Source organism: Sparus aurata, chromosome 6 (genome assembly GCF_900880675.1).
Source record: "Sparus aurata chromosome 6, fSpaAur1.1, whole genome shotgun sequence".
In the NCBI taxonomy this organism is placed as follows: domain Eukaryota; kingdom Metazoa; phylum Chordata; class Actinopteri; order Spariformes; family Sparidae; genus Sparus; species Sparus aurata.
Genome location: NC_044192.1, coordinates 8308213 through 8333914, shown reverse-complemented (window position 1 = coordinate 8333914; position 25702 = coordinate 8308213). Strand labels below are relative to the sequence as shown.

Sequence of the window (25702 nt, the reverse complement as noted above, 5' to 3'; positions counted from 1 at the left end):
AAATCTGCCTAAACTTTCACAGGTTAAATCGTTTAAAACCCTTTTACAGATATATTTTTAAAATCCTAATCTGATATAAATAGTATACAGACAAAGAAAAAAGGAGTTATTTGATTTCCATATTATTATGGCAGAAAGTTGACATCTTTGCTATATAAAAATCAAAAATTTGTTGTCACCTGCCATTAACTACCATACAATTTTCCCAGAAATAAGGTCCCATTGGGCACATGGGGAGGGGCGGGGCTAAGCGCACGTTACTTTTAATGTGGCTGTCTCCGTGTACACATGCTGTACCAAAATCTTCTCAGTTAACAGGTTTGTGTTTGTATTTCACACATACATTCAAGTAAGGACAGCGAAGGCTCTGTAAATTCATTCTTCTATTTATGTAAGTGAAGACTGATTAGAAGTGTCAGCTTTTACCACATGAGTCCCAGCGATCATGTTTACGCGCAGCTGGTCACTAATCAGATTTCTCCCTTAACCACTGATGGGTGACACTGCTGCCTGGAAGTTGTTTTTGTAGGAGCATCTGGACCAAATAGAGGACTGGTTTTGTACTAACAGAACAATGTTTACGACTGTGCAAATGTGCCTGAATTTTACAGATTTGTTCTACTCATCTTTTGGATTTGTTTTAAAAAATGACGATGCACAGCAGGCCAGCTCTTGCCTGGGCCCGGGACGAGATAATCTTAGATGGGCCCCCTGCGCCCAGATCGCTCCTTTTCCCTAGCTCTTCCCTTCCTCTGCTCTTCCTCTCCTCTGCTCTTTCCCTTCTATTACTCTCCTCTGCTCTGGCTGAAATTAAATGTGTGATCAGACTCTGATCCATCCTGCTCAGACTCCCCGACGGGGCAGTGGGCCCCTCCTGCTCCACTGTGACTCTCTCTCTCTCTCTTCTCACCAGGGTTTCTGCAGGTTTAAACAAGTCAAATTTAAGACTTTTGAGACCTTTTTAAGACCATTTTGAACTAAATTTAAAATCTACACGAAGTATGAAAAGTAAGGAAAAATGCAGTCCCAGAATTATTTTTAAAAATAGCTACATTTATTGCCATTCACAGAGCAGCTCAAATAATTAAGAAGCCTATGACCCCTTATTAGCTAACTAATGTTTCTCTGATTTTGTGTGACACCTGTGCTTTCACACCGAGTGTGCCCAATCTGAGTGTCCTCTGGCAGATTCCACTGTCGAAGGATTAGTGATGTAATAATGAAGTAATGATGTTTCCTTTAAACCTGGCACACAGCTGCCACAGTGAGATGTCTGTTTGAGTATGCTGTCACGCAAATTTTCACTTGGAAACCCTCATTTGGAATCAGGTTATCAGCCTAAACCTGGCTTTTCATTTCCACAATGTTTAGATAATCACACAGTTGTCTCAGTAACACACTAGTGCTCATAAACACACTGATTAGTTTATCTCTGTGTGGTTGCCTTAGAGGTTCATCCTGATGGACAACCCCAGCCGACAGTACAACGTCATCCAGGAAGACCTGCCAGCAGCCAATGGGATCATCCACATCATCGACCAGCCAATCACAAACACACTATCTGACAGGTCTCCTCTTGATGAAAAGGTGGGTTAAAGGGTCACTTCACAAAATCCGAAAAACTAAAATACAACATCTACTAAAAAGTTAACTAAAAACGTTGTATGAAACATTAAATTAAATGTGAAGTCAAAGTTTATATAAACCCGGGTGATATTACAGCAGTTTATGGTATTTGATCATCTTCTTCTTGTGTCCAGTTTGCTGATAAGACGATTGGAGAGATTCTGACCAAGGATGAAAAATTTAACCGCTTCCTGTCTCTGGTTGATGTGAGTATTTTGTTCTGGCCATCACACAGATGTTTGTTTTTAACTGCAGATGAGAGGAAATCAGTCAAGCTTTGTTTGTGAATAAGATGTTGAAGTCCTGATTCTTAGGATGTTTGACAGTTTGCTACACCCCTCCCCTGGAACAGTGGTTGTCAAATCAAAGCTAAGAAATCTAAACTAATCACCACAGTCTCCACATGCTGAAGCAGTGTGCATGGTATAGTGTAATGGCATTGTGAGTTTTTAAAAGGTTTTGAGATTTGTGTTTCTTTTAATTCTAAAGCCAGAAACATAAGAGCAAAAGGTTTTTTATCCATGCAAATGTGAGATGCTAATGTTAACGTGACGGGTTAACTAGCCTACCACCTACAGGCAGTAATGTAGTGTTATTTCTGAGGACCGTACGACACTATTTTCATTTTTGACCCAGCCAGGCATATTACATACATCGCTTTTTCTGTCAGCTTTAGCCTCAGTCCTTGTAGGATCACACCATGAACTGTATGTACGTACGTTAGCTTGTAAAAGGCTCCTCAGTATACACACGATGGCTAATTGCTTTAAACAGGTCATTTAGAAATGTTGAAAATTCAGCTGGAAACATTTCAATCAACTCATGGAAGTAACATTGCTTAATTAGCCAGCTAAGCTACAGTTGCCAGCAGTTATCATTTAGCAAAATCCATCCATAGATTCTGGCTTGACATGAGAAGCAGTGTACCCTAACCCTAACCCGAGAATGGAATGATTGACAGACATAGAAACTGTAACTAAGGAGGCGTGGCTTTGCGAGCAGTCAGTTGTCAGACAGGTTGTAGCGAGCTGTAAATCAGATTTGATGCCAAATCCTGGGCTCTAATCATATATGATGTCATTGTATGTGTTTGTAGAACTCTGGGTCACCCCCTCCTCTTCGGGGTCCAGGACCCCTGACTGTGTTCGTCCCCACCAACCAGGCTGTGGACCGATCCAGAGATGGCAGCTTCTTGTACATGCTGAGCGATGTAGGTGTTGTTGGTATTTATGTTGTCATGTATTTATTGTATTTGTGATTAGTGCAGATAACATACAGGCTACTTTAAAAGTGCAATATGTAGTTTTGGAGAAGAAATGTCATTCTCAGAGTTTTAATATTGACAATATTAGGGAGGTAATAATTCAAATTAAGAATTATTTTTTCCCATAACTGAATAAACAAGCTGTTCTCAGAAGAAAATAAGGTGCCCAGAACACTGTTCTGAAGCTAGAAAGGTGGCAGGGTCCGCCAAAAACAAAGTAAAACGGTATGAAATTGTGTGTGTCCTTTAAGGTCAGTTTGTTTATTCAGTTTATTCATGACAACAGAGTTTGTTTATTTAGTTTGTTTAGACATAAAAACATCAGTGAAAATTTTTCCTTTTCTAATTAAAATGTTTTCCCGAAAACACCGTAATGCACCTTTTTAAAGGGCACATTTTATGATATTATATATTTATATATATATTTTAACAGTACTTTCTCACAACACATTGTCAACAACTACATGACCTATTAATTTTTATCCATTTTAGCTCTAATAATGCCAGGTTAAGTTGCTCTGGATTTTTTAATGATGTTCTGCTCTTTTCAAGGCCAAACATAAACTTCAGGAACTTCTCAGACACCATGTTTACTCCCAGGCTGTGGTAAGACACTCCACACTGCTGCCATTAATCCATTCTTCCATATGTCCTTCCTTTTTACTTCTTTCTTCTATTTGTCTTTTTTTGGTCCAATAGTGAAGAAAGTGAAGAAAGATATTCCATCCGGCCAACACTCTGTCATATTTTCTGATGACATTCGGGCTCTGCACAGGATGAACCCTTTAGATTTACTGATTCTTTGACCTTTCCTTTAATGTCACCCTCAGGACATTTGTAGTTCCACTGCTGATAAGTCCTTAAGAATAACAAAAGTCACATAAATCTGAAAACAAAACCAAATAATCCTTTAAATTGATGATGATTTTTTGTCTGTCCATAGCTGACTATCGATTCGTTGGCTGCGCTCCCTCGAATTCAGACGATGGCCAATCAGATTGTCACCATCACTGTGTCGGAGGATGTAAGTGTTACTGATTGGCTCTTCAGTGTCTCTCCTAAGTTTTTTTCTACACATTAGCTGTTTCACATTTACACTAGGTGTCCATCTCTTCCCTGTCCAGGGTGAGATCCTGTTGGGCGAGAACGGCATCCATCTGGCGAGCACCAACATTGTGGCGTCCAATGGGATCATCCATATGATTGACGGGATTCTCTACCCGCCCTCCATCCTTCCCATCCTGCCTCACCGCTGTGATGTCACTGAGAGCAAGATCATCATGGTGAGCGGAGGGAGGCTGAGAGTCAAATCAAACTCTAATCAAACAAACAGGAGAAAACAGTAACAGACACAGATCTTTAACAAATTAGCTGACAGTGGCTAATGTTAGTTTGCTCATTTATTTTCTACACATACTGTGGTTTCAGGTGGTTTTTGATCCTGGATTCTCCTTTCGGATAACTTTAGCTGTTTCTCCCAAAGAAAAGTTTATTTTAGATCCCAATGAATTCAGAGCGATTTGACAAACAATAGAAACACTGACAGCCAATCAGAATGCACATTTTCCTACAAAATAATGTTGCAGTGCTTATTTTTAGACGGTCTACTCTAGTAACTTAGTCTTGACTATTTATACAACTTATTAAACACTTATATAACATATATAAGCCTGCAAATTACACATAAAATACATATTTTACCTGAGACATACTGCCAAACAATCTTTGGCACTGATGGGTTCTCTGAAGGTTGTTTTGGTGTCTTTTATTATGATGGGCAGGGTAACTGATGTGGACTCAGCCAAAAGTGTGAATAACAATTGTTGGATTCTCCTTATCTTGAATTTTCTTAAAACCATATCCTTCTGGATTTTGTTTTCTACAATGTACAGCAGCAACAGGTTTTAAATACAAATAAGCTGCTGACACAGCTGGATTGCACGGTGCAGGCTCGGCATAGCCTAACAGTTAAAGGTGAAATTTATTTTTCGTTTGTGTGTTTTCAGGGTCCCTGTGTTCACTGCAGTTATCTCTATCAGTCTGAGTGTCCAGAAGGTACCGTTGAAATGGTAAACACATTGGTTTTTTTTTGTTTTTGTTTTTTTATGGCTTTATTGATCATACAGCTGAAGAGGGTGACAGGAAACAGGGAGAGAGGGGGAGTGACACACAGCAAAGCGACCCAGTCAAACCCAGGTCCACTGCAGAGCCTCAGCACATGGGACGCCCGCTCTACCAACTGAGCTAAACGGCGCCCCAAACACATTGTTAATTCTATACAGAGCATCCAAGGGGAGGAGTCATATGGTAGATGGAAACTATTGATTGCACCATAAGATCTTCAGAATATAAAGACTGAGTGTAATGGTGATAGAATATGTTATTTTTCTAAATTGAATAAAAACATAGATTGTACTTGGTGTCAGATAAAAAAAAAACACTCTAACACCTGTCCTCTCAAAGTGACAATCATAGCAAGGTATGACAAAGACACTGAGAGCTGTAGCAATCAAAAAATAAATTGTACAATGATAAAGTTGCCTGTTTTCCAACTATTACATATAGAAAATGAGAGTTTAGATTATTTCTGACACCACACATAGTCTGAGCTGTAAACCTTTGCAATTACCAGCGTTTGTTTGATTCGGTTGAGCAATTTGTGCACAGATTTCCCACAGAAGACATTTTTCTACATTATGATATCCGGTGGGCAGCATTGACGAGAACAGAAAGCCAACAAATCTGTGTGTTTGTCTCCAGGAAAGTCATCAGATTGGCTGTAGTTACACCACATCTCCTCTCAGACCAACACTTAGTATAGGCTGTGCCAAATACTGCAACGCCACCAGAAAGGTGAGAGTCAACACTTCATCAGCAGCTTTATTTGTTAGCTGTCTTTACCATGTTGACTTTATGGTGATGACAGAGTTGAGTACATATGAACCATCCATAGTTCTAGTATTCCTTCTTCTTGCTGGAACTCACAATTGTTTGTGTGTGTATGTTTAACAGGTAGCAGAGTGTTGTAAAGGTTTTTATGGTCCGGATTGTAAACCCTGTATTGGAGGATTCAAACGTCCCTGCTATGACAAAGGAACGGTGAGCAAATAACAAACTCTTCTGTCACTAAATCTGTGTTTCTCAACTGATTTGTTTAATTTATTTATTCATAATTTACTTTTTCTTCTCACATGCAGTGCTTTGACGGTATCCATGGCAACGGCTCATGCAGCTGTCACTCAGGCTTCAAGGGTGTCGCCTGCCACATCTGCTCGGATCCAAACAAGCATGGAGACAAGTGTGACCAAGGTAGCAGCTCCTCCTCATTAACAGTTGGAGAGCAGCGTAATAACTGTTTTAAGCTTGAGCATATCTCTTCACATATTCAAACAAGACTGTGTCTACCAACTATATAATAGACACTTACACAAACACACTTTAAGAGCTAAATTAAGATTTCTGAGACCTGTTAATCATTGTCATAAGTGACAGCTGTTGAGTCAGTAAACACCTGTGCCAAATTTAAAGGCAATATCTCCAAGAGTTAGTTAGACATTTGACTTCAAGCTACAGATGATAACCTCATGGTGGCAATAGAGGAAAAAGGCTGGAGTCAAGAGATCAGAGAAGATCACTGGAGATGTGCATGAGTCTGGTACAGAGCACAAAGGAGTTTAGTCCCAGGTGTGAACTAAACAAGTTCTTAATCCTTCTTTTATGCTGAAGGGTCTCCACCTATTTCTTAAAAACCCGCCCCTGAGGGCCAATTGTAATGGTGGATGACATCGCCTGATTTGTCTAGGGCCCTTCTCATTGGTTGACTTTTCTAGCACACCCGATGCCTGACTCCATCAGCTCCATAAATTAAAAATTAGAGAAGGTGTGGTTCGTTTATGATTGAACTCTTGGCCCGCCCCCCTGAAGGAGTGCACCGTAAGCACTTGTGGCTAGTGTGATTAATCACAAGCCCGCCCCCCACAAAGGAATGAACTATAAGCCCTTGAAGATTACAGGTGATAAAACTATAAAGGGGGCTGGCGGACCTATGCTCTCCTACACACACTGCGTTTACATGCACAGCATAGTCGGATACTCGGATTACGGCCATAGTTTGCATATGCTACTCAATCGGACAACTGCAGTTGCAAGGAAAAGATTCTTTGTCTTGTTTTCTATTTCCGGCACCAACACGACCATCGTCTCCTTCTACTTTCGGGTCACAGCCCAGGGGAAAAACATTTCAAGCCTGCGCAGAATGCAAAATCCGAATCCAATCTGATGTAACGTATACATGCATGGGTAATGCAACTATCAATTGAATAATCTAGGTGTTTTCATTTGACTAGAGAAATCCGATCCAGTCCTATTTAAGTCAGACTAAGGTGTATACATGCATTTTAAAAATCCGATCATAGTCAGACTAACCCAATAATTCTGTTTTCTTGAGTGTCATGTTAACGCACTGACAAAGTTCAGCTGAGTCCCTTACAATGTACAGCCCTACTACACAGAGTTTAGCTGAGGCCTCTTTTGTATGGTTTTCTCTTCACACAGAGTACGTAGCACGGGATGTTCTTTTAACACACTGTTTTTAATAGAGTTTTACACCACACACAACGTCTTAACGCTCTTCACTGATTGAGTTATCAGCCTCATTTCATCTCCTAACTTTTTATTCTATTTTGTTGTATGTAGCAAATACAAATGAAATTGTGAACAAATTGCGGTGGCGTGTTTCACCTGGTGTGACACTATTGAATAACCTGAAAATGTCACGTGTGTTTGTGTGTGTGTGTGTGTGTGTGTGTGTGTGTGTGTGCATGCAGATTGTACCTGTGTCCACGGTGTGTGTGATAACCGTCCAGGCACCAATGGTGTGTGTCGGACAGATTCCTGTTTGGAGGGGTACCAAGGATCCAACTGTGACCACACGCTCATGATGTGCCGCTCCACTCTATTAGAGCAAATCTGTCACATCAACGCATACTGTATAACCACAAGAATGAATGCTATGTAAGATAATCCCTCTACTGCAACTGCTTGTGTTAATTCTTTTATGTCTTTTAACTAGTTTGTGTATGAGTTTGAGTCACATTTTAGTTATTGTATTATTGTTAGTTTTAGGTAGCAAAACAGATTTAGTATTCTTTTTAGTCTCATTTTATGTTGAGCTTTTTTTTCTTTCTCACACTATCTTGATGTTTACAGAGTGCCCATATCACTCTGCGCTGCAGTATTACAACAGATAGCCTTAGTGAATCCAGCTATCATCGCAAACTCTGGCTGTTTGAACAGAGCCACTCGTTCCTCGTCATATCGGCTGACATTATTGTAGCCATGTGTCTCCACTGCCGAGCTAACCTGACGCACCAGATGGTTTCGTACAAAAGAACCATCTGGAAAGTCATCCTTGAACATTTTTGGAATAAGGGACTTGGCAGATGATTGGACAAACCATCTGCCTATCATGCGCTAACATCTACAAATCAGATCAATGGGAGCAAGAGCGCGACCAGAGAAGCCAGTTGATAAATCAAATTCTTGCCAAAGCCTGTCGAAAGCTGAGTGCAAACTTCCCTCCATGTTCTCTGTGCTTCTTGCTGTGAATTTTACCCTGCAGCTTCTGTTGCTGGTCGTAGTCCCATTGAATCACAATATAAATGCCAAACACTAACTGACACTATATGACCTGGAAAGATGGATTCATAAGTTCACACTTTCACTTGATCGTACAAATCCAGTTGCCAAGGTAACTGCTGAGCAGGTGTTCATTCAGGAGCTTTAGTCACTTTTTGTTCACCAACAACTAATCACTGTTTAGGTAAGCTTCAGATGAGTAGCTACAATTTCAAATAAATATAATGCCGACACAACACCACACCAGCTACACAACCAAGCTGAGATGATCCATCTTACCGTAATCATCCTTTACCATGATTTTAGAGGAGTGTTTAGTAATTTTTTGCAGGGCTTCACAAGTGATCAACACCAGTAACTCTTTTTACCTCCACAGCTGGTGAGTTTGTTCATCACAAATCTTTGTGTGTGTTGCACCAGTTGTTTTTGTAAGGAGGGATATGAAGGTGACGGTTACTCTTGTTCTGCCATCAACCCCTGCCTTAGAAGTAACCGAGGAGACTGCGACACTAATGTAAGATTTGCTCTTTATGTGTGTGTTTGTCTGTATTGTCTGTGTGTGTGTTTGTATAGCAATAACTGTTGTGTTGATGAAGGTTCTCAGTCGTCTAGGTCTTTGGTAATTGTAAGTGCTATGTCATTTGCAATTGGACGTGTTTCAGTTCACTGAAGATGTTTCTTCTCTCATCCAAGAAGCTTCTTCAGTTCTTGTTAACTTGAGGGGAGTTGCAGGCTTTTAAACTCTGTCCTTACAGAGTCATTAAGGACACGTGTGAGCCCTGAGTTTCAATGGCGTTAGGGCCACTTGTGGGTCGGTCACCCAACAACAATGCTGTACTGAATTTCCTCCCAAGGCACCTTAACAACCATTCACACCAGCAGTGAGGTCAAATAAAACAGGAAAAACTAAACTAAAACTCAAAACCATGATAGTCTGACTACCAACTTAACATCTGCTTCAGACATCAGCAGTATTGGATATGGAAATGGATTCATCAACAAAAATCAATGTATAATAAAGATAAGCTGCCGTTTTGTGTTGTGTTTTTGGTGACTGCTAGTTTCAAAACCGTCTTCCTGTCTTTATAACATCCTCTCTCTCACCACTTTTCTCTACAGGCAGAGTGTGTCTACGAGGCTCCTGGCAGGGCATCATGCACGTGTGGTAAAGGTTGGACAGGTGACGGGAGAGTGTGTGTGGAGATCAATAACTGTGAGACGGATAGTCGAGGAGGCTGCAGCCCCAACGCCAACTGCAACCACCTTGGACCTGGACAGGTGATTTATTAAGAATTAATGATGAATGATAAACTGTTAACTAAAGAGCTTTCAACCCCTAATAGCATCTTCTTTGTGCCTGTTTTCTCTCTCAGTCTTGTCTATCGAGCACTCCTTGTCTTTCTGAATAAAGACTAACTAACTAAGTCTATTTACTCTTTTGTTCTCATTATCTCCTTTTGTCTATATGATCAATGAAGTAGTTACTATTCAGCTGTCTGACTATAAATGTGTCTGTGTGTCTCCAGAGTGAGTGTGTGTGTAAAACAGGTTACATGGGAAACGGCAACGTGTGTGACCTCATTAACCCTTGCCTCAAGCAGAATGGAGGCTGCCATCAACTGGTAAACACACACACACACACACACACACACACACACACACGCACACAAACGTGTTGTTTCATGTCATGTCAGCCAGGAATACAGATTTGGTTATAGTAACTTTAGCAGTATGACTACTTTAAAAAGGTCAGTGTTTGCCCTCATTAAAGTTTGGAGCACCATCTTTATTTGAAGGAAAATAAATAAGCCAAATGAATTCATTTTCATAATTGAAAATTGTTTTTCTTGTCGATAAAGGGACCTCTGTTTTCTGCTGCAAAGTACACACTGACAACTTGTCACTGATAAATGAGCAACGTTGGGATGGCTTACTTTGAAAATAATCCCACTACAGTTGCTTATTACCTCAAAATGTTTGTTTTGTATTACCTCGTACCAACCAAATACAAATAAAGACAAGAAATATGACAGGAAATATCAAAAAGATCAAGTTTGTTTAATCTTAATACAAAAGTCAATGAATGCTTGGATGTTTGATTTCTCTGTTGGCCAGATTGATGTTTTATGAGACTCATGAAGTGTTTTTTACTAGATGTATCTGTAATTTAATTATTACCTATTTTTTCTATAACTGGAATGGAAGAAAATTTGCATCAGAAACAAACTTTCAGAATAACATTTTAGAACAAAATGTCTCTGAATTCCCAACATATCATCAATAGAATATTTTGTGTCTTTCAGGGGTTTTGGGGGTCCTGTTGTTGGGTGTGAGATGCACCCTCAAGGCAAATGTAGAGGAAACATGGAGAGATTTCTGGCCTCAGGCAAAATCTTAGCTACATGTTAAAATCCAGTCCATGGATTTATAGTCTCTTTGATCTGACTGCAACAGCAGGGGTCTGCTATGTGTGTGTGCGCACATGTCGGAGACTTGAGTTGATCTCCAGCTAAAATAATCAAAGGAATTGTCTTTTTTTCTTCACATCCTGCTGTTACTACGTTATCTTCAGAAGACATTATTCTCTTTATTGGGGTGAAGAGCTACTTTGTCTGGCAAGTGTCAGACTGATGCTTTTACTATCAGGAGTTGAAAGGGCCAATTCCATGTCCCTGTGGAATCCAAAAACAAAACAAACCTGTCCTCCCCACAGAACTGAGAATTTAAAGAATGGCTTTTTGTTTTTTTAATTGTGGGTAAGGCTGACTTTGTAGTCACCACTCTATTGAAGGGATTCAGGAAACAAAGAAAATATTCACCACAAGCTTCCTAAAACTTTCCAAACAAGCCTTCATTTTCACATAACTGACTGAGTTTTTTGTTTTTGTCTTTTGGTGCTTTGAGCACCAGAAGCCGAGTGCCATCATTAGAGAAAAGGCAGATATCTCTATGGACAGTATCTCCATAACTCTGCGAGTCACACCCAAACAATCTAGATGGATAAATGTAACTACAGGCAAGATGTGTAACTTTGAATTGGTAAACTATCCCTTTAATGGCTGTAACTAGTGTGTGGAGTCCAAAGCATCCACAAACCAGTGTCCTGATCTCCTTCTGCCTCTCTTTCAGTTTTTGGTTATACTTTGGTGAAAAGTATAGACATAGACTGAGTCCTGAGTACTCCATAGACATGAATCTTACGATTCATGTCTATGGAGTACTCAGGACATTTATTTTGGAAAATTCATGTTGCTCTTTAGTTTAATTTTAAATTCTTTTCCCGACTTTCAGAGATTCAAACTGTGGTATTTCTTAAACTGAAGACTTTGATGTGCAATATGATTATGTATTGGTGGTTGTAAGATTCAAATTGTTTTTTGTGATTGCTGCATTGTCAGTAAGTCAAACACATTTCCCATGATCCCTTTATGCTGTACTCAGGCAAAGTGTGAGCAGAAGGAGAGTGGATCTCACACCTGTACCTGCCCTGATGGCTATGCTGGAGACGGAACCACCTGCTATGGATCATTAATGGATGTGAGTGTTCAGACCAGTTTAATATAGCGATGGGCCTTAATCAAGTTGTTTTTCTTCCCATTAAGGCCCCATAACAATGGGTGCCTGCCAAGTCCGATTCAGTGTTGATTAATTATGTATTCAGCAGATTGAAATTATTCCTCACAAGCTAATTAACCTAGCTCCTTGATGTTGTGGTTGAAAGCAATTAAATCCGGTGCAATTTGATGCATCTCAAACTGAATAACAGTAAGGGTTGGTGCCTTGGACAATTTTTTATGGAAATGTCGCACAAATAATATGGCTTGCTGTGCAGCCTTGAGCTATCATACTAATATGTTAACATCAGGGTGACTTTTAGTGAACACAGTACCAGCCTAGCTTGTTAACTTGTTCCCACTTTTAGTTACCAGGCTTGATTCAGCTCATCTTATCTCCATCCACACTCGACCTCTTTGCTCAATTTTGGATTTAGCGGGAGTTGGGCGTAGTCAGCGGTGCCTGATTGAGCCCCCCAGAGCCCTTGAGTAGAGAGAGTAATGTCATCTTTGGACCTTTTTTTTTTTAAAGCAATGGCAGATTCTGGAGCCTCTCAACATTTCCCAGACGTTACTAGTATTTGTGCTGCAAATACTAGCAGCACAGTACTATCCATCCATCCATCCATCCCTTTTTACAAACTGCTCAACATTGTACTTTTGCTCTGTATTATGCATTTACATTGCCCTCTTAGAACTTCCTGGAACTATCTGACATCTCCATGAATCAAGTCAATCGGCATTTGCATTTCCATTGCTGCAACTCTCTACTCAAGGGCTCTGATTCTGCCTAAGGCCTCATTCAGACCAAATCAGGCAGTGCAGTAAAAACGTAGGACCTCCCACTTCTTTTGAATGAACCGGTTTGTTTCCACTGCCTGCACAGCAGGTGCAAAAAAACCCAAAAAACTCTTGAAATTGTCTACACAGACATTCACTCTGTGTCAAGCATGCTCGTAGCAGAGCAACGTAGCAACAAGAGTGTACTCTTGTACACTGCAACCTGTGTCTGTCTACAGTGTCAGGTCTGACTAAATCCCATTATAACTGTGTGTGTATGTGTGTGTTTGTAGGAGCTGGACATGGACATGAAGCTGTACAGTTTCTACCGACTGATTCAGGTGTGTAAGAACCAGAATCGCTGCTATATATATATAGTTACTTATTTCAGATTTCTATTTTAAAACTAACATATGTGGTCATCCAGTTTTTGTTATTCTTTTATAGCTTAACGCCACAAGACATTCAAACTAAGGAAAAATATACTTAGCTGGGCAACAAAACTCACTATTCCTTTGAGGATTAATAAAGTTTAGCACACCCAGCATGTAAAATCAAGTTTATCTTTCAGTGTAGATGCCAAAGTAATGTAGTTTGTTTAACGAATGAATACCTCAACGAGAATAAAGATGATACCTGTTGTGCTGTGTATGTCTTCAGAAATCCAGTCACGCCTCAGAGGACCTGAATGGGAACCTCACAGTGTTGGTTCCATCCAGAGATGCTCTGAGGAACATCAGTTTATCTCAGAACTCATTCTGGACCAGCCGACACCGCCTGCCTCACTTCCTGCGGTTAGTCACATAGTGCTGCTTGGAGTTTGTGTGGAAGGATATGGAGCAAATGTCAGTGTTGTAAATCGTCCATCAGTTACCTCTCTGTGTCGAGTACAGAGAGGATATGTTAAACATAGATTAATACAAAGAAGAATAGATGTCAGTCTACTCATCTGATTACCTAACAAAAGGATTCTGTGACTGCTTTATTTTCTAAAAAAGATAACTGTTATCAGCAAAAATATGTTACATTTTTTACCCGATGAACGTCATCTTACCAAGCCTCACCTGTCCTACGGAGCTCACACAGGAGAGATGATCAAGTTACAGAAAACTTGTATGTATGGTCGAAAGTGTTATCAAAGATTATCTTCGAGTCAACAGGTTAACTCCACTTGATAGACATTTCATCAGAAAATATCCACTTAACACTATGCTCAGACGCTTGCTCCAGAGGTACGATGTGCTGCCATTGTACATATGATGGCTGGTTGTTGTTCTGACATACAATTCCAGATAAACGTACAACGAGCGTATAGTGCTACAACTAGCTTGCTGGGCCAACAAGTGCACTCATGTTCCTGTTTAGCTCACTAGCCACGGTAGTTCTCGACAAGTCTTACAAGTGTGGAATGTGGAAAACAGTCCCCAACAAAAGTACAATTTCGAATTTTTGATTAAGCTACATTTGATAAAAACTGAATTGTGACCTTTACCTTTTCCCCCTCCTGGTTGCAGGGCCCACTTCCTGCCGGGAATCTACTCTAGAGAAGATCTTGACACACTCGTGGGTAAAAAGCTGCAAACTATGAATCCTCCGACCTACTGGGAAGTCACCAACAGTAGCGGGGTGAGAATGGGGTAATTGTGACAGACGACTGACTTTAAATTTGGGTGGATTTACCAAAACTCATATTTGTGGGAAGGTTGTGTGTGTAAATTCCCCTGATGTTCAGGTGCAAATACAACAGATGAACTGGGGGCTTCTGCGTCATACTTTGCGCCAATCTCCTATGCAGCCAAGAACACGCCATCAAAAACAGCTCATATTTTTACTGTGGCACCATGGTTTGTGCCCTGAACTAGGAGAGCCTCTCAGAAGGTACATTGTGTGGGGATCACTTCTTGGCAAACAGTTTTCTCATCAACCAAAATCTCCAGCAGTATGTCTTTAAGCACAAATTTGGTTTCTGTACGAGCACAAGCCTAGCAACCTCACTCACTGCACAAGTAACCAAATTACAGTCAGCTTCCTCCAGTAAACTGATCGAACAATATGTAAACGACACACAAGTTTGTCATCAAGGTAGGGGATTAGATTAACCTGTTTTTTTAGCAAGGTTTTTTCTGGACAGTGCAGAGTTGTCATTTTGCCAGCTACGCATGAAACAGGGTTTGTAAGTTATGCACGTGCAAGACAAAGACCTCAGACATGGAAATAAAAAGGGCAGCCGTATTAAATGAGAGGTCAGGAAAGCTATTGATGAATCCTTTCATATAAAGTAATTCCACGCAAAGTCTGAGTAAAGGGTTTCTATGGCATAAATACCTCAGACCTCTGAATAATTCAGGCAGCTTTGTGGTGGTGATGTTGAAATCTTGGAACGGTGATGTAGTTCCTTTACAGCCTTAAACGTTAAAAAAGTGTTTTACTTCTGAGATCATCATCCTGAACAAAATGTACCAAGTGTCACACACTTTTTTTCTACAACAATTTAAAATCCTGTGGAAAATTCCCATAGCCTTTTGCTTACTTCCAGGTTAGCCTCCAAAAATACATCATCACTTCAGCACTCTCTTCTCACTGCTGAAAATCTCTGCTCTGTCATCTGAAGGTATTTCTGACCTTTGGACAGAGCCAGGCTAGCTGTTTCCCCCTGCTTCCTGTACTTAATACACAGACATGACATCAATATCCATCACATTTAATCATCAGAACGAAAGAGAATAAGTGCAAGCAAATGTTAAACCTGGAATTTCTACAATAATATAATCAAACCCACAGATTAGGCTCTATTATATTTAATTCATATTTATTTCTGGTGGAGTTGAACTTTAGCCTCAAAATCCCTCTCATGAGCTACTGCCTCAGGAAATCAGACATTAGTTACTCTTTCAAAAATATCTCAATCACACCTGAGATATTTTCAGACCTCGGATCGGAGTCAGATAAAGTGTTGTTCTTTTGTTTCAGGTGGTCTGCATTGGAAACGCGTCCATCCTCACCCCCAACCTGCCTGCAATCAATGGCTACATCCACATCATTGACAAGGTGAGAGTCAGCCACTTCACAGTCAGGGGGATCCAGAGTAGAGCAAACAACATTCTGCTGAATTACTTCCTCTCTGGAGGTTTGTTGTTGAGTTGGGTTGGGTTGTTGAGAATTAATCATTTGGAGGCCCTAAACATTGAGTGAGATGTCTGTTCAGAGCCCAAAGGATACTAAAAGACAACACCTAACCCAGCCACAGTCTGTTCACCCTGCTGCCATCTGGCTAAAGTTACAGAAGCATCCATTGTCGTCCCACCAGAATACAGAGCAGCCTCATTCCTCCACACTCCATTTCATGAAATTGATTTTCTTTTTCAAACTGTGACAAACTGTGATGAAAAGAAAGACAACATTATCCTTAAAAGCTTCGTAAAACTGTCTTTGTTTCCCAAGTTTCTGAGTGAAACTGATGTCCTTTTTGTCTGTTTCATTGTTTCATTGTTTGGGTGTGGTCAGATTCTGGCCCCGTCACCCTCAGACCTCCCCCCCGAGCCCCCCACACTGATGGCCTTCCTGAACTCTTCCTCCAACTTTACTCTGTTCAGACAGTACGCCCTGGTAAGATATCTGTCTGTCTGTTTATCTGTCCGTCTTAACACAATCTTGTTATTTTTTCAGTGTGTCTTATTGTGAGTGGATGTGTGTTTGTTTTCACAGTTGTACAATCTGTCAAATGATCTGGGTTTGAGTGATTTCACCCTCCTGCTGCCAACAGATGATGCAATCAGGCAGCACCTCAGCAGGACCAACACCTCCGTCCTGGTAGGTCCACACACACACACACACACTCATCACACCCTCCACACCCTCCACTATGATCAAAATAACACAAAAACTGATGCTTTAAAGTTTTTATTATCACTTCGTTCTACAATTTGATATGCTGTTCATTTAAGCTGTTTATGGTTATTTTGTTTTTGCACATCAGCAACCAAGCTTGTCATATTAATTGTAGAAATATATTGATTAAACAGTTGTTTTTTCTGTACAACCTGTACAACTGCAGGCATCTCATCCACACTTTGAGACATTTTTCTGGCTCTATAACGTAATGATGACACTCTTAGTTCCACCGAAAATGCTCTAATTTGTCTCATCGGTTAGTTGTTTTTCCAACTGGGGAAATGAGCTGAACTTAAAAACACTTTTTCTGTTCAGGACTCTGATGTGTTCAAGTACCATGTGGTTCTCAATGAGCTGCTCTTCCCTGACCACCTGTTTGACGGCACGTTGAAAAGTACAATGCTGGGCATCGACTACCAGGTCATGTTCCACCTAAACAACGACAACAAGGTACTGTAATGGTAGCTGGAACAGCATAAGCTTTACAGTCATGTGACCAACTTTCCAGTAGTTGTCTCATATCAGAACATTGAAGGCTTGTCTGTTAGTTTAAGGGGCTGTGTCCACCAAGGCATTTTTTCCCCAGCTGAAAACACTAGGTGCTCCTCTGAAAACACCCAGCTAGGAATGCTTAAGAAGGCTTTTAAGCTGTAAAGGTTTATGCAGAAGTAATGGTTAATCTATGTATTGCATGAACATATCTGCAAATAGGAAGTCATTGTTTAGCAATCATACATGTTGGACGTGACAGTTGGTCTTTGTTGTATTTGTCCCACCCCTCCTTTATTGTGATTGGACGGCATGACGGCTCCTGGTGACCAGAAGAAAAAAAACACCCCATGAACTGTGCTCAGCACAGAATAGATGCTTAGTGCCTCATCAAGCTGCTGGAGTTTGTAACATAGTGTAAATATTTGCACACAACTAGTATCTACCATTTTGCATTCCGATCAATTTTTGAATAGCGTTTCTTCCGAGCAGAAATTATTTTCAGTTCAAGCATTTTTGGCCAAAGTAAAATAATTTTGGTGATCAAGTCTAGAGGAGTCATTACCTCAAATATTTACCTTGTAGTGTGTTCAAGGGCATTCAGGCACATCTTAGAGTCTGCTGCAAAACAGCAGAATTAATATAAGAAACAAGTAGGCTCACATAACCCTTTTCACGACTAGTGTCCGACTGATAGGGATTTTTTGGCCCGATAACGATAGCCGATATTAGAGGGGATGCAATCACCGATAGCCGATATGCAACCGATATAGTGAGTTTTTGAGCTGGAAGGAAAACAGGCCTGTCACAGTGACAGAAGTACAGACAGATGCTTTCTTAAACCAATGTCTTTATTCAAGACTTTTAACATTTAACATTTAACAGACTTTTTTTTAAATGACATTTAACATTTGAACTTGTTCAGTCAAGCTGAGAAAAAGATTTGCACACAAACAAAAATAAAATAAATAATGTAGCAGAACTTTCAATAAATAAATAAAAATAAATAAACAACTCTAAATAAACAACATGCTGTCAGTCAGTGTCTACTAATAATTCCAGTCAGTGAGTGGCAGGTTGTAATACAGGAAGCATAGCTTCTGGGCATTTGCACCCAACAGGTCGGGAGGTTTCGTGGTGTAGAGTGGGGGAGGGACTTTACTGAAATGTGAGCTGAGCCAAAGTCTCTGGCTGAGCTCAGCACGCCCCACTGGACAAAATAAATCAGTACACCAGCGCGTGCTTTTGTCATTGTCACACTTTTTTTCTATCGGTGCAACATTTCACCGATACGATAGAACCCCCGATAAAAATTGGGCCGTTCTATCGGGCCCCGATATATCGGTGGCCGATAATCGGTCGGTCACTATTCACAACATCCATATTTGCGTAACATTCATCTACTGAGTTTGATTTTATGACATCATTGATTGTCAATAAAATGCTTCTCGGCAGCAGACTGCCAGTTTGACAGTTTTGACTCTTCTCTCTGAGGAGAGTTGTTGCTCACTGCTGCATTATTCAGGTGATGATAACAAAACTTTGACAGAAAATTGAACCTTCCAAAATGCTTACTGTAATGGACTATTTATATGCAGCAAGCTTTAAATCTCAGCAAGTTTATTTTAATGGAAATGAACTTCCAGTGGCTGCCTGGAAAGAGGGAATTTGATCAAAAAAATTATGGGATGGTTGAAAAAAGTGAACTTTTTTTTGTTTGTACTTTTAATAATATATAAATATGTACAAGTCAGGCGGAGTAAACAGTCTGATTAGTTTCTCCTCCTCTCACCCTCCAGACAGTTGTGAATGAAGTTCCTCTTGACGGCAGTTTCATTGAGACCCAGACCGGCATCATCATAGTCCTCCCTCAGGTCCTCAAAGTCCACCGCAACAGATGCAGTAAACAGATCACCGTGCAGGTCAATGTAAGGAAGGAGGGTGTGAACAATTTCTGGATAGATTGATTGATTGTTTGACTGATCGATTGATTGATTCCAACCCTTTTGGCTCTCTTTCTGTCCTTTGTCTCCAGGGAAGGTGTACGGACTGTGAAGGACCACCTCGATGCTTATTCAGCTACAAACCAGTAAGAAGGCTGTTAGTTAAGGGAGTGGACACAAAAACATGAACTCCTTTTCAGCATTCCCCAGAAACACAAACTACTGTGTCAAAAATGATCACAGGGATAAATCACCTACCAAATTCTAACATTCACAAACTAAAGCTTGCAAAGACGAGATTATGCATAATCATGCTGTGTCTGTCGGGTGCTGCTGTTATTATTTGCACCGCACTAAAAATAAGATGTTTCTTTGAGTTATGTCTTTACTTCCTGTGCAGTTTTAATTGACAAACTAAAGTCAAAGTTGTGTTTATGCCCTTGTCCTTTTTAAATCTGTCATCTAAATCTGTTTCTGCTGTGTTTCACTGCAGATCAGAGAACAGTTTCCTGCCAACATGAAATCCAACTGTAGATACAGGAAGCGAATCGGATCCAGGAGGAAGTCGGTGCCAGGCTGTGTCATCAAATGTCTTAAGTTCATGACTGTATGAAGACACTTATACTAGGACTTTAGTTCTACAAATATAAAACTTTCTCTGAGTTGCGAGTCATTCTAATTCACTAATACTGACAACCACTAATCATTTCTTGTTTTTTTGAGGAATTAACTCTCACATAAGTAGCTCATCTTCATTGTTATCTTAGTCTCGATGCTATCCTATCCTAAACTCTATCTAGCTACCAAATATATTCTTGACTTACAGTCTCACTTCTAGTACTTAAACTACTAGTAACATTATTGTTCTAATGACTGTAAAGACTACAACTACTTGCAACAATAAGCTGATGTTAGTAGTATTGCTACTACTGGTAGTGACAGTAGCTAAAATTAGCCTCTCCTATACTACTACGGCCTCCTATACTTTGACTGAATCTTAGCATTGAGTGCAATGCTTTGTGATTATAAACATTAAAATCAAGATAACAGTTTTTGGATTATGATCACATTCACTCTGGGTAGGAGCGACATCATTCCAAGTGATCAAACAATGAATCTAGATTGAAGTGTCGAGGGAATACTCACAGGAAAACAAGTCATTGATGGTTTGTGTAAAACCACAAAAACAAAGTCAGTCAGCCAAAACGTTGTTGAGCAATCAACAATCAACTGCTCTGGTTCTGCAAAGACTATAATACAATTTGATATGACTTTTTGTTTTTATATAATTATTAGTTATTATTAAGTTATGTTAATTTTCTTCTGAAACATTTTATTTCCTGGTGTGACACATTGCTCTTGCCCACGTCCAAAGACATGTGGGTTGTTAGAATGAAGGTGTAATAAATATTTATATAATAAACACCAACACCAAAACATCACTTACCAAACCAATAAAGTCAGCAATGTTAGGATGTTACAATGATGATGATGATGATGATGATGATGATTATCCTCATGGTCCATCCTGCAGGATCATTCCTGTTGCCCTGGTTACTATGGCCATGAGTGCTTCAAATGCCCCGGAGACGTTGGCAGCTGGTGCTCCAATCATGGGGAGTGTCAGGATGGTAACAATGGTAACGGGGAGTGCCGTTGCTACGAGGGTTTCCATGGTACTGCGTGTGAGGACTGTGAGCCAGGACGGTATGGAGTCAACTGCTCCTCTGGTGAGTAACACACACACACACACACACATGCATGCTCTCATCCTGTCAAAAACACTCAGTCTGCTATGATGTACCAAAAGGGGTCAGAAATACAAGGCAAATCCAGTTTTGCTGTCTGGTAAACCAACAGTCAATTAAATATTGAGCATCAAAACTGATTGTAATGACAACATTACCATGGGCAATGAGAGTATGTTACAAATCCAAGGGCTGTTTATTATGTCTCATATTGAAACCGAGCTCATGAGACAAATACATCTGCAAGTCTAACAAACCTAAGACTAAAGAACCCAAGCAGCTGACTCAATACCAACAACCCTGCAAAGTTTAGAAAATTGGACACTAACAAACCTATGAAGATAACATGCATGCTAGGCTAAATTCTCATGAGGCTAACACATTTGCAAAGCTTACAAATCTACCACAAAGACCTCAGACAGTAACAGTCTCAAAACTCTCACTCGTGGATCAACAAACCCATGAAACTCCTGAAGCTCACAAACCTACAACCTAAATCAACAAACAATATTATGTGGCTAACCAATGATGAAAAGCCTCCGAGGCTGCTGTCTGCCTTCACAGTTAATGGGTGTGTGTATGTGTTTGTGTTGCAGAGTGTGTGTGTGACCATGGGAAGTGTGAGGATGGTCTGGCAGGAAGCGGCAGGTGCGTGTGTTATAAAGGCTGGAAAGGAGCTTCCTGCTCTGTAGGTAAGACTCACACAAACACACCCTCACGCGCACACTGAAATGTAACTACACTCCATACCCTGGTGTCACTTCAAATCTTTGTGTGTGTGTGTGTGTCTGTCACAGAGATTAAGGATGATGCCTGTGGAGGTGCGTGTAACGAGAACGCCAAGTAAGTCCTCCTGTTGTGCCTACAGCTGGTTGTGTGTGAGTGTATGCACGTGCATGTGTGTGTTATAATTCAAATATATCAGAATACATGGGGATGAAAAGTCCTACCTGGCTAGAGCTGCAACACTTTACTGATTAATTGATTATGTAACTATTAGATTAATCACCGACTATCTTGACAGTCCATTAATCAGTTCGAGTATTTATATATATTTATTTTCTACCAAAGTACTAATCCATAATTTGAGAAAATAATCAACAGATTAATTGACAACTTAAATAATCGTTTGTTATTGTCCTACCTTGCTGTCTGAAATCATTCACCATCTAATGTTTACTATTTTGGAGTGTTGTCTAAATGTTTAGCAAAACTTGTTAAAATCTTAGTTGGAAGACAAATACAGTTCATCATAGAAGAAGCCTTGACGGTTCCTACTGAGAGATAAATACCAGCATGGATTGCACCCACTGGCTAATTTAATTAGTTACACGTATGAAGTATAATGTAATCCAATAAAATAGCTCGGCAGTCAAGGAGGTGAAAATTTGACTTCATGTTTATTATTACGGTCATAGTGAGCCGTGGTGTTGTACTGAATCCGTTTTGAAAGGAAAATGGGGAGACAAGCTTGAAGTCGCTTTATAAATTTAGCATTTGTAAGTAGTTATGTACATCACTTTTTAATAATAGCAGAAACACAAGATGAATAGTCATTTAAATCTACAGTACCTGTAGTTTCAAAATATGCACATGGTGACATTTTTCTACAGCAAAGAAGATGCAAAAACCTTTAAGTTGGATTGTCACTGCTCTATAATTGCAGAAACACAGGGGGAAAAGGTTGTTTACAACATTTTAGATAAATTAAGTTCAATTTAGCTCAACTGATTGTTATTATTCAAGCTGTTTTCACATCATCTATTCAGGGTTCCAGACTGACATTTTTACACTGGTTGTTCTTGTGCACAGTTTTCATTTAGGTGCAGCACATAATGGAAGTTCACCCAATAATGTATTTTAATTTAATTTCAAACAACAAATTAAGTAAATGATTGTTAATTGGACTAAAGGAAATAAATGTTTTATAAATCACCGCACACGCAATGAGAAATTCTAGTAACAAATATTTTGATTTATTTTTCTAATTTCGACCTGCTGAATATCTGGTGCACCGGAGCAACAAATAAAAATGTTTAGTCACATTTGACAGATTTTTGGGCCTATGTGCAACCAAAATAGTAACACTCTGGATCCCCTAGGACTGTCATTTCAAACATTTCTATGAAAGCTGTCTTATTGATCATGAAATGAAGTATCGATTAGTATCAGTATATACAACAATGTAAAGCACTCTTCAGATACACAGACGGTAGTTGTTTAGTAGGATCAGTTCGTTGTTGGTTTGGGTTTCCACATGGGATTTGTTGATATGAAAGACAGAGAATATTGCTGGACTTTAAATGTGGCAAAATGGAGGCAGTTGATTGCTGCCCTCAGATTCATCATGATGTGTCACAGAGTTATTAAACAGTTTGTCTTCTGCTGCAGCTGTATAACAGGTCCAAAGGGTACAGCTGCTACCTGTGTGTGTGTGGCTGGATATGTAGGCAATGGAACTCACTGCAAAGGTAAAAATGTTGATACACACACACACACACACACACACAACCACACACACGCACCTACAGACACACACACATCCTATACAAATGTTAAATATTAAATCTGGTTTAATGATTTTTTTTTTCTTCTCAGAGCTGGATATGTGCAGCTGGTCTAACGGTGGATGTTCAGAGTTTGCCATCTGCACAAAGGTCTCAGCAGGAATGAGGACCTGTACCTGTAAAGAAGGGTACACTGGGGATGGCGTCGTCTGTCTGGGTATGTAGTCCTGACCCTTGACCTCTGATCCCACAAGCTTAACCTGAACTGAAATCTTAAAATATTGTTTATGAAGAAATAGAAATTTGGGAAAGTTAAAAAGTTATTAAATACTCTATGATGCATTCGAAGGGTCATGGTTGCAATGTTTTTTTTGCATTCCCACTAATTCATAAAAACAGTTGGTGTGTTGATCTAGTCCGGTGATACTGTACGACTCTATAGATACTACAGAAAGGACTGATGATGGGAGACTTCACATGGTGCATTTATAGCTCGTTACTCCTTCCAAAAGCTCAGGAAGTGTACAGCTGCTCTTTCTGAGTGTGATGTTTGAATCTGTGGCTGTGGATATGGTTCATACTTTGGCCATCGCTACAGTACTAGAATCTATAATGCTATTAATATGGCTGGGATTGAAAAAAACTAAACATTGTGACCTCTTGGTGCTCGGTAGCTAAATATGTTTTCTCTGACATGATTAAAAATCCTCTTGTTCTCTTTCCTTTCCAGTCAAATGTAAAGGTAGATTTCAGTTTTCTTCTCTGTTTGTCCGGTACAGGAATAAGTCCATTGTTGATTTATTTTGTTGTGTCATAACAATTAATTTCCAATGTGTTGTGTGTTCACAGACCTTGACGGTTGTCTTGTCAACAATGGAGGCTGCCATAGAAATGCAGACTGCATCAGAACCGGCCCCAACATTGTAAGACAACACTGTACTGCAGTAAATTGTCAGATTTTCGTGTCACATACTGTTAGATCTGAACAAACGCACAAGTCACTGTACCTAAGGCTCCGTTCAGTTTCAGTCAGGTGAGGGCACGTCAGATCAAGTTTCAGGAGGGTCCTGTTTAAATGAGGACCAAAAAGCATCTTGGAGCTTCCTTAAAGTAAACTTTAGTTTTTTATAGTCTTGGTATTATTTTTATAGTTCTGGCAGCCAGTCCTGTTGGTTATGATTTTCAATTTGCCAAGTCAGAGTACGTCCATGTGAAGCTGGTTGAATTTGTCTTTTCTTCTCGGATGTATTAGAGGGACCAGAACATTCCAACAGCCAAACTAATTTTTTATTTAACCAAATTAACTGAACCACATTATTTGCATGGCAAGTTTACCAACGGGCAGAGTGAGCAGCTGCTGCTACGAGTGCCACTTGGTCTATGGAAATTCTATATTTGTTCTGGTGTATGTATATCTTAAATACAATATTAACAAATGATAAGGGCCATTTTCATGATTTCATGAATTTTTTAAGTACTTTTTTTGTATTACTTAGTTATTATTTAAGATCTTATTTTATGTCATTGCCTTGTCTGATTGTATTGATGTTTGATAGATTGCCCTCTACTGGCTGCGAGAGATTGTTAACATTATCCTGTTTACATCATAATAGTGCTGGAGTGCTGAAATATTAAACAATTCTATTCATGTTAAGAAATCTTCTGGATTATTAAGCTTTATGGTTTCATTTGTAAAATGTAATGTAAAATATATCAGACTTTTATATATGTTTTACATGATGTTTAATTATTAATTATTATATAATTATTGTTTATCGACATACATAACCCTTTATCTTAGCCTGTACATATTTCAGGGATATGTCACATTTGAAGATATATACAAGATAGATACAAGAAGATAATACAATTTAGCCACTGGCAGATTATTTCTTTTGAGTTCAAGAGTCTTGAAAGGTGTCCTTGAGTACTGTAATGCACATTTAGTCTTGAGGCCCCACCTTGTTGAGGGGCCCAGTGTCAAACGTTTTAGTTTATTATGTGCTTCTGAGCTGAACAGGTATCTTCAAATGACTTGTTTTGTTTGACCAGCAGGTTGTAAAAGACACAATTTTTGAAAAATATTTTCCTCAATAGAAACAATAATACCACGTTTGCATCTCGAAAGAGTGAGTGGTGCTGATTTACTGCTGAAAATCAGGAGTTAGGTAGAAATAGATATTTGATTTGTTGATTGGCAGCTGTGGCTCAGGGGTAGAGTCAGCTTGTTGTTATCATAAGGTCGCTGGTTCGATTCCCCTGG

General features: G+C 39.7%; 1 protein-coding gene across 3 annotated transcripts in view; it reads left to right on the top strand.

Moving 5' to 3' along the window:
* The window catches only part of stab1 (stabilin 1), a 68366-nt gene that overhangs the window by 16710 nt on the left and 25954 nt on the right, over positions 1 to 25702 (top strand). For all 3 annotated transcript variants that reach the window (XM_030420488.1, XM_030420489.1, XM_030420490.1), the window contains 31 exons: positions 1450 to 1587; positions 1761 to 1832; positions 2723 to 2836; positions 3443 to 3496; positions 3834 to 3914; positions 4015 to 4173; positions 4897 to 4959; positions 5651 to 5743; positions 5903 to 5989; positions 6088 to 6199; positions 7717 to 7903; positions 8948 to 9041; positions 9647 to 9805; positions 10054 to 10149; positions 11969 to 12064; positions 13155 to 13202; positions 13522 to 13655; positions 14376 to 14487; positions 15832 to 15909; positions 16366 to 16467; positions 16567 to 16671; positions 17068 to 17202; positions 19041 to 19169; positions 19277 to 19330; positions 19678 to 19791; positions 20719 to 20914; positions 21529 to 21624; positions 21730 to 21775; positions 23324 to 23403; positions 23531 to 23656; positions 24289 to 24362. In XM_030420488.1, the coding sequence (XP_030276348.1) occupies positions 1450 to 1587; positions 1761 to 1832; positions 2723 to 2836; positions 3443 to 3496; positions 3834 to 3914; positions 4015 to 4173; positions 4897 to 4959; positions 5651 to 5743; positions 5903 to 5989; positions 6088 to 6199; positions 7717 to 7903; positions 8948 to 9041; positions 9647 to 9805; positions 10054 to 10149; positions 11969 to 12064; positions 13155 to 13202; positions 13522 to 13655; positions 14376 to 14487; positions 15832 to 15909; positions 16366 to 16467; positions 16567 to 16671; positions 17068 to 17202; positions 19041 to 19169; positions 19277 to 19330; positions 19678 to 19791; positions 20719 to 20914; positions 21529 to 21624; positions 21730 to 21775; positions 23324 to 23403; positions 23531 to 23656; positions 24289 to 24362 (3234 nt within the window). The remainder of the gene's footprint in view (positions 1 to 1449; positions 1588 to 1760; positions 1833 to 2722; positions 2837 to 3442; positions 3497 to 3833; positions 3915 to 4014; positions 4174 to 4896; positions 4960 to 5650; positions 5744 to 5902; positions 5990 to 6087; positions 6200 to 7716; positions 7904 to 8947; positions 9042 to 9646; positions 9806 to 10053; positions 10150 to 11968; positions 12065 to 13154; positions 13203 to 13521; positions 13656 to 14375; positions 14488 to 15831; positions 15910 to 16365; positions 16468 to 16566; positions 16672 to 17067; positions 17203 to 19040; positions 19170 to 19276; positions 19331 to 19677; positions 19792 to 20718; positions 20915 to 21528; positions 21625 to 21729; positions 21776 to 23323; positions 23404 to 23530; positions 23657 to 24288; positions 24363 to 25702) is intronic.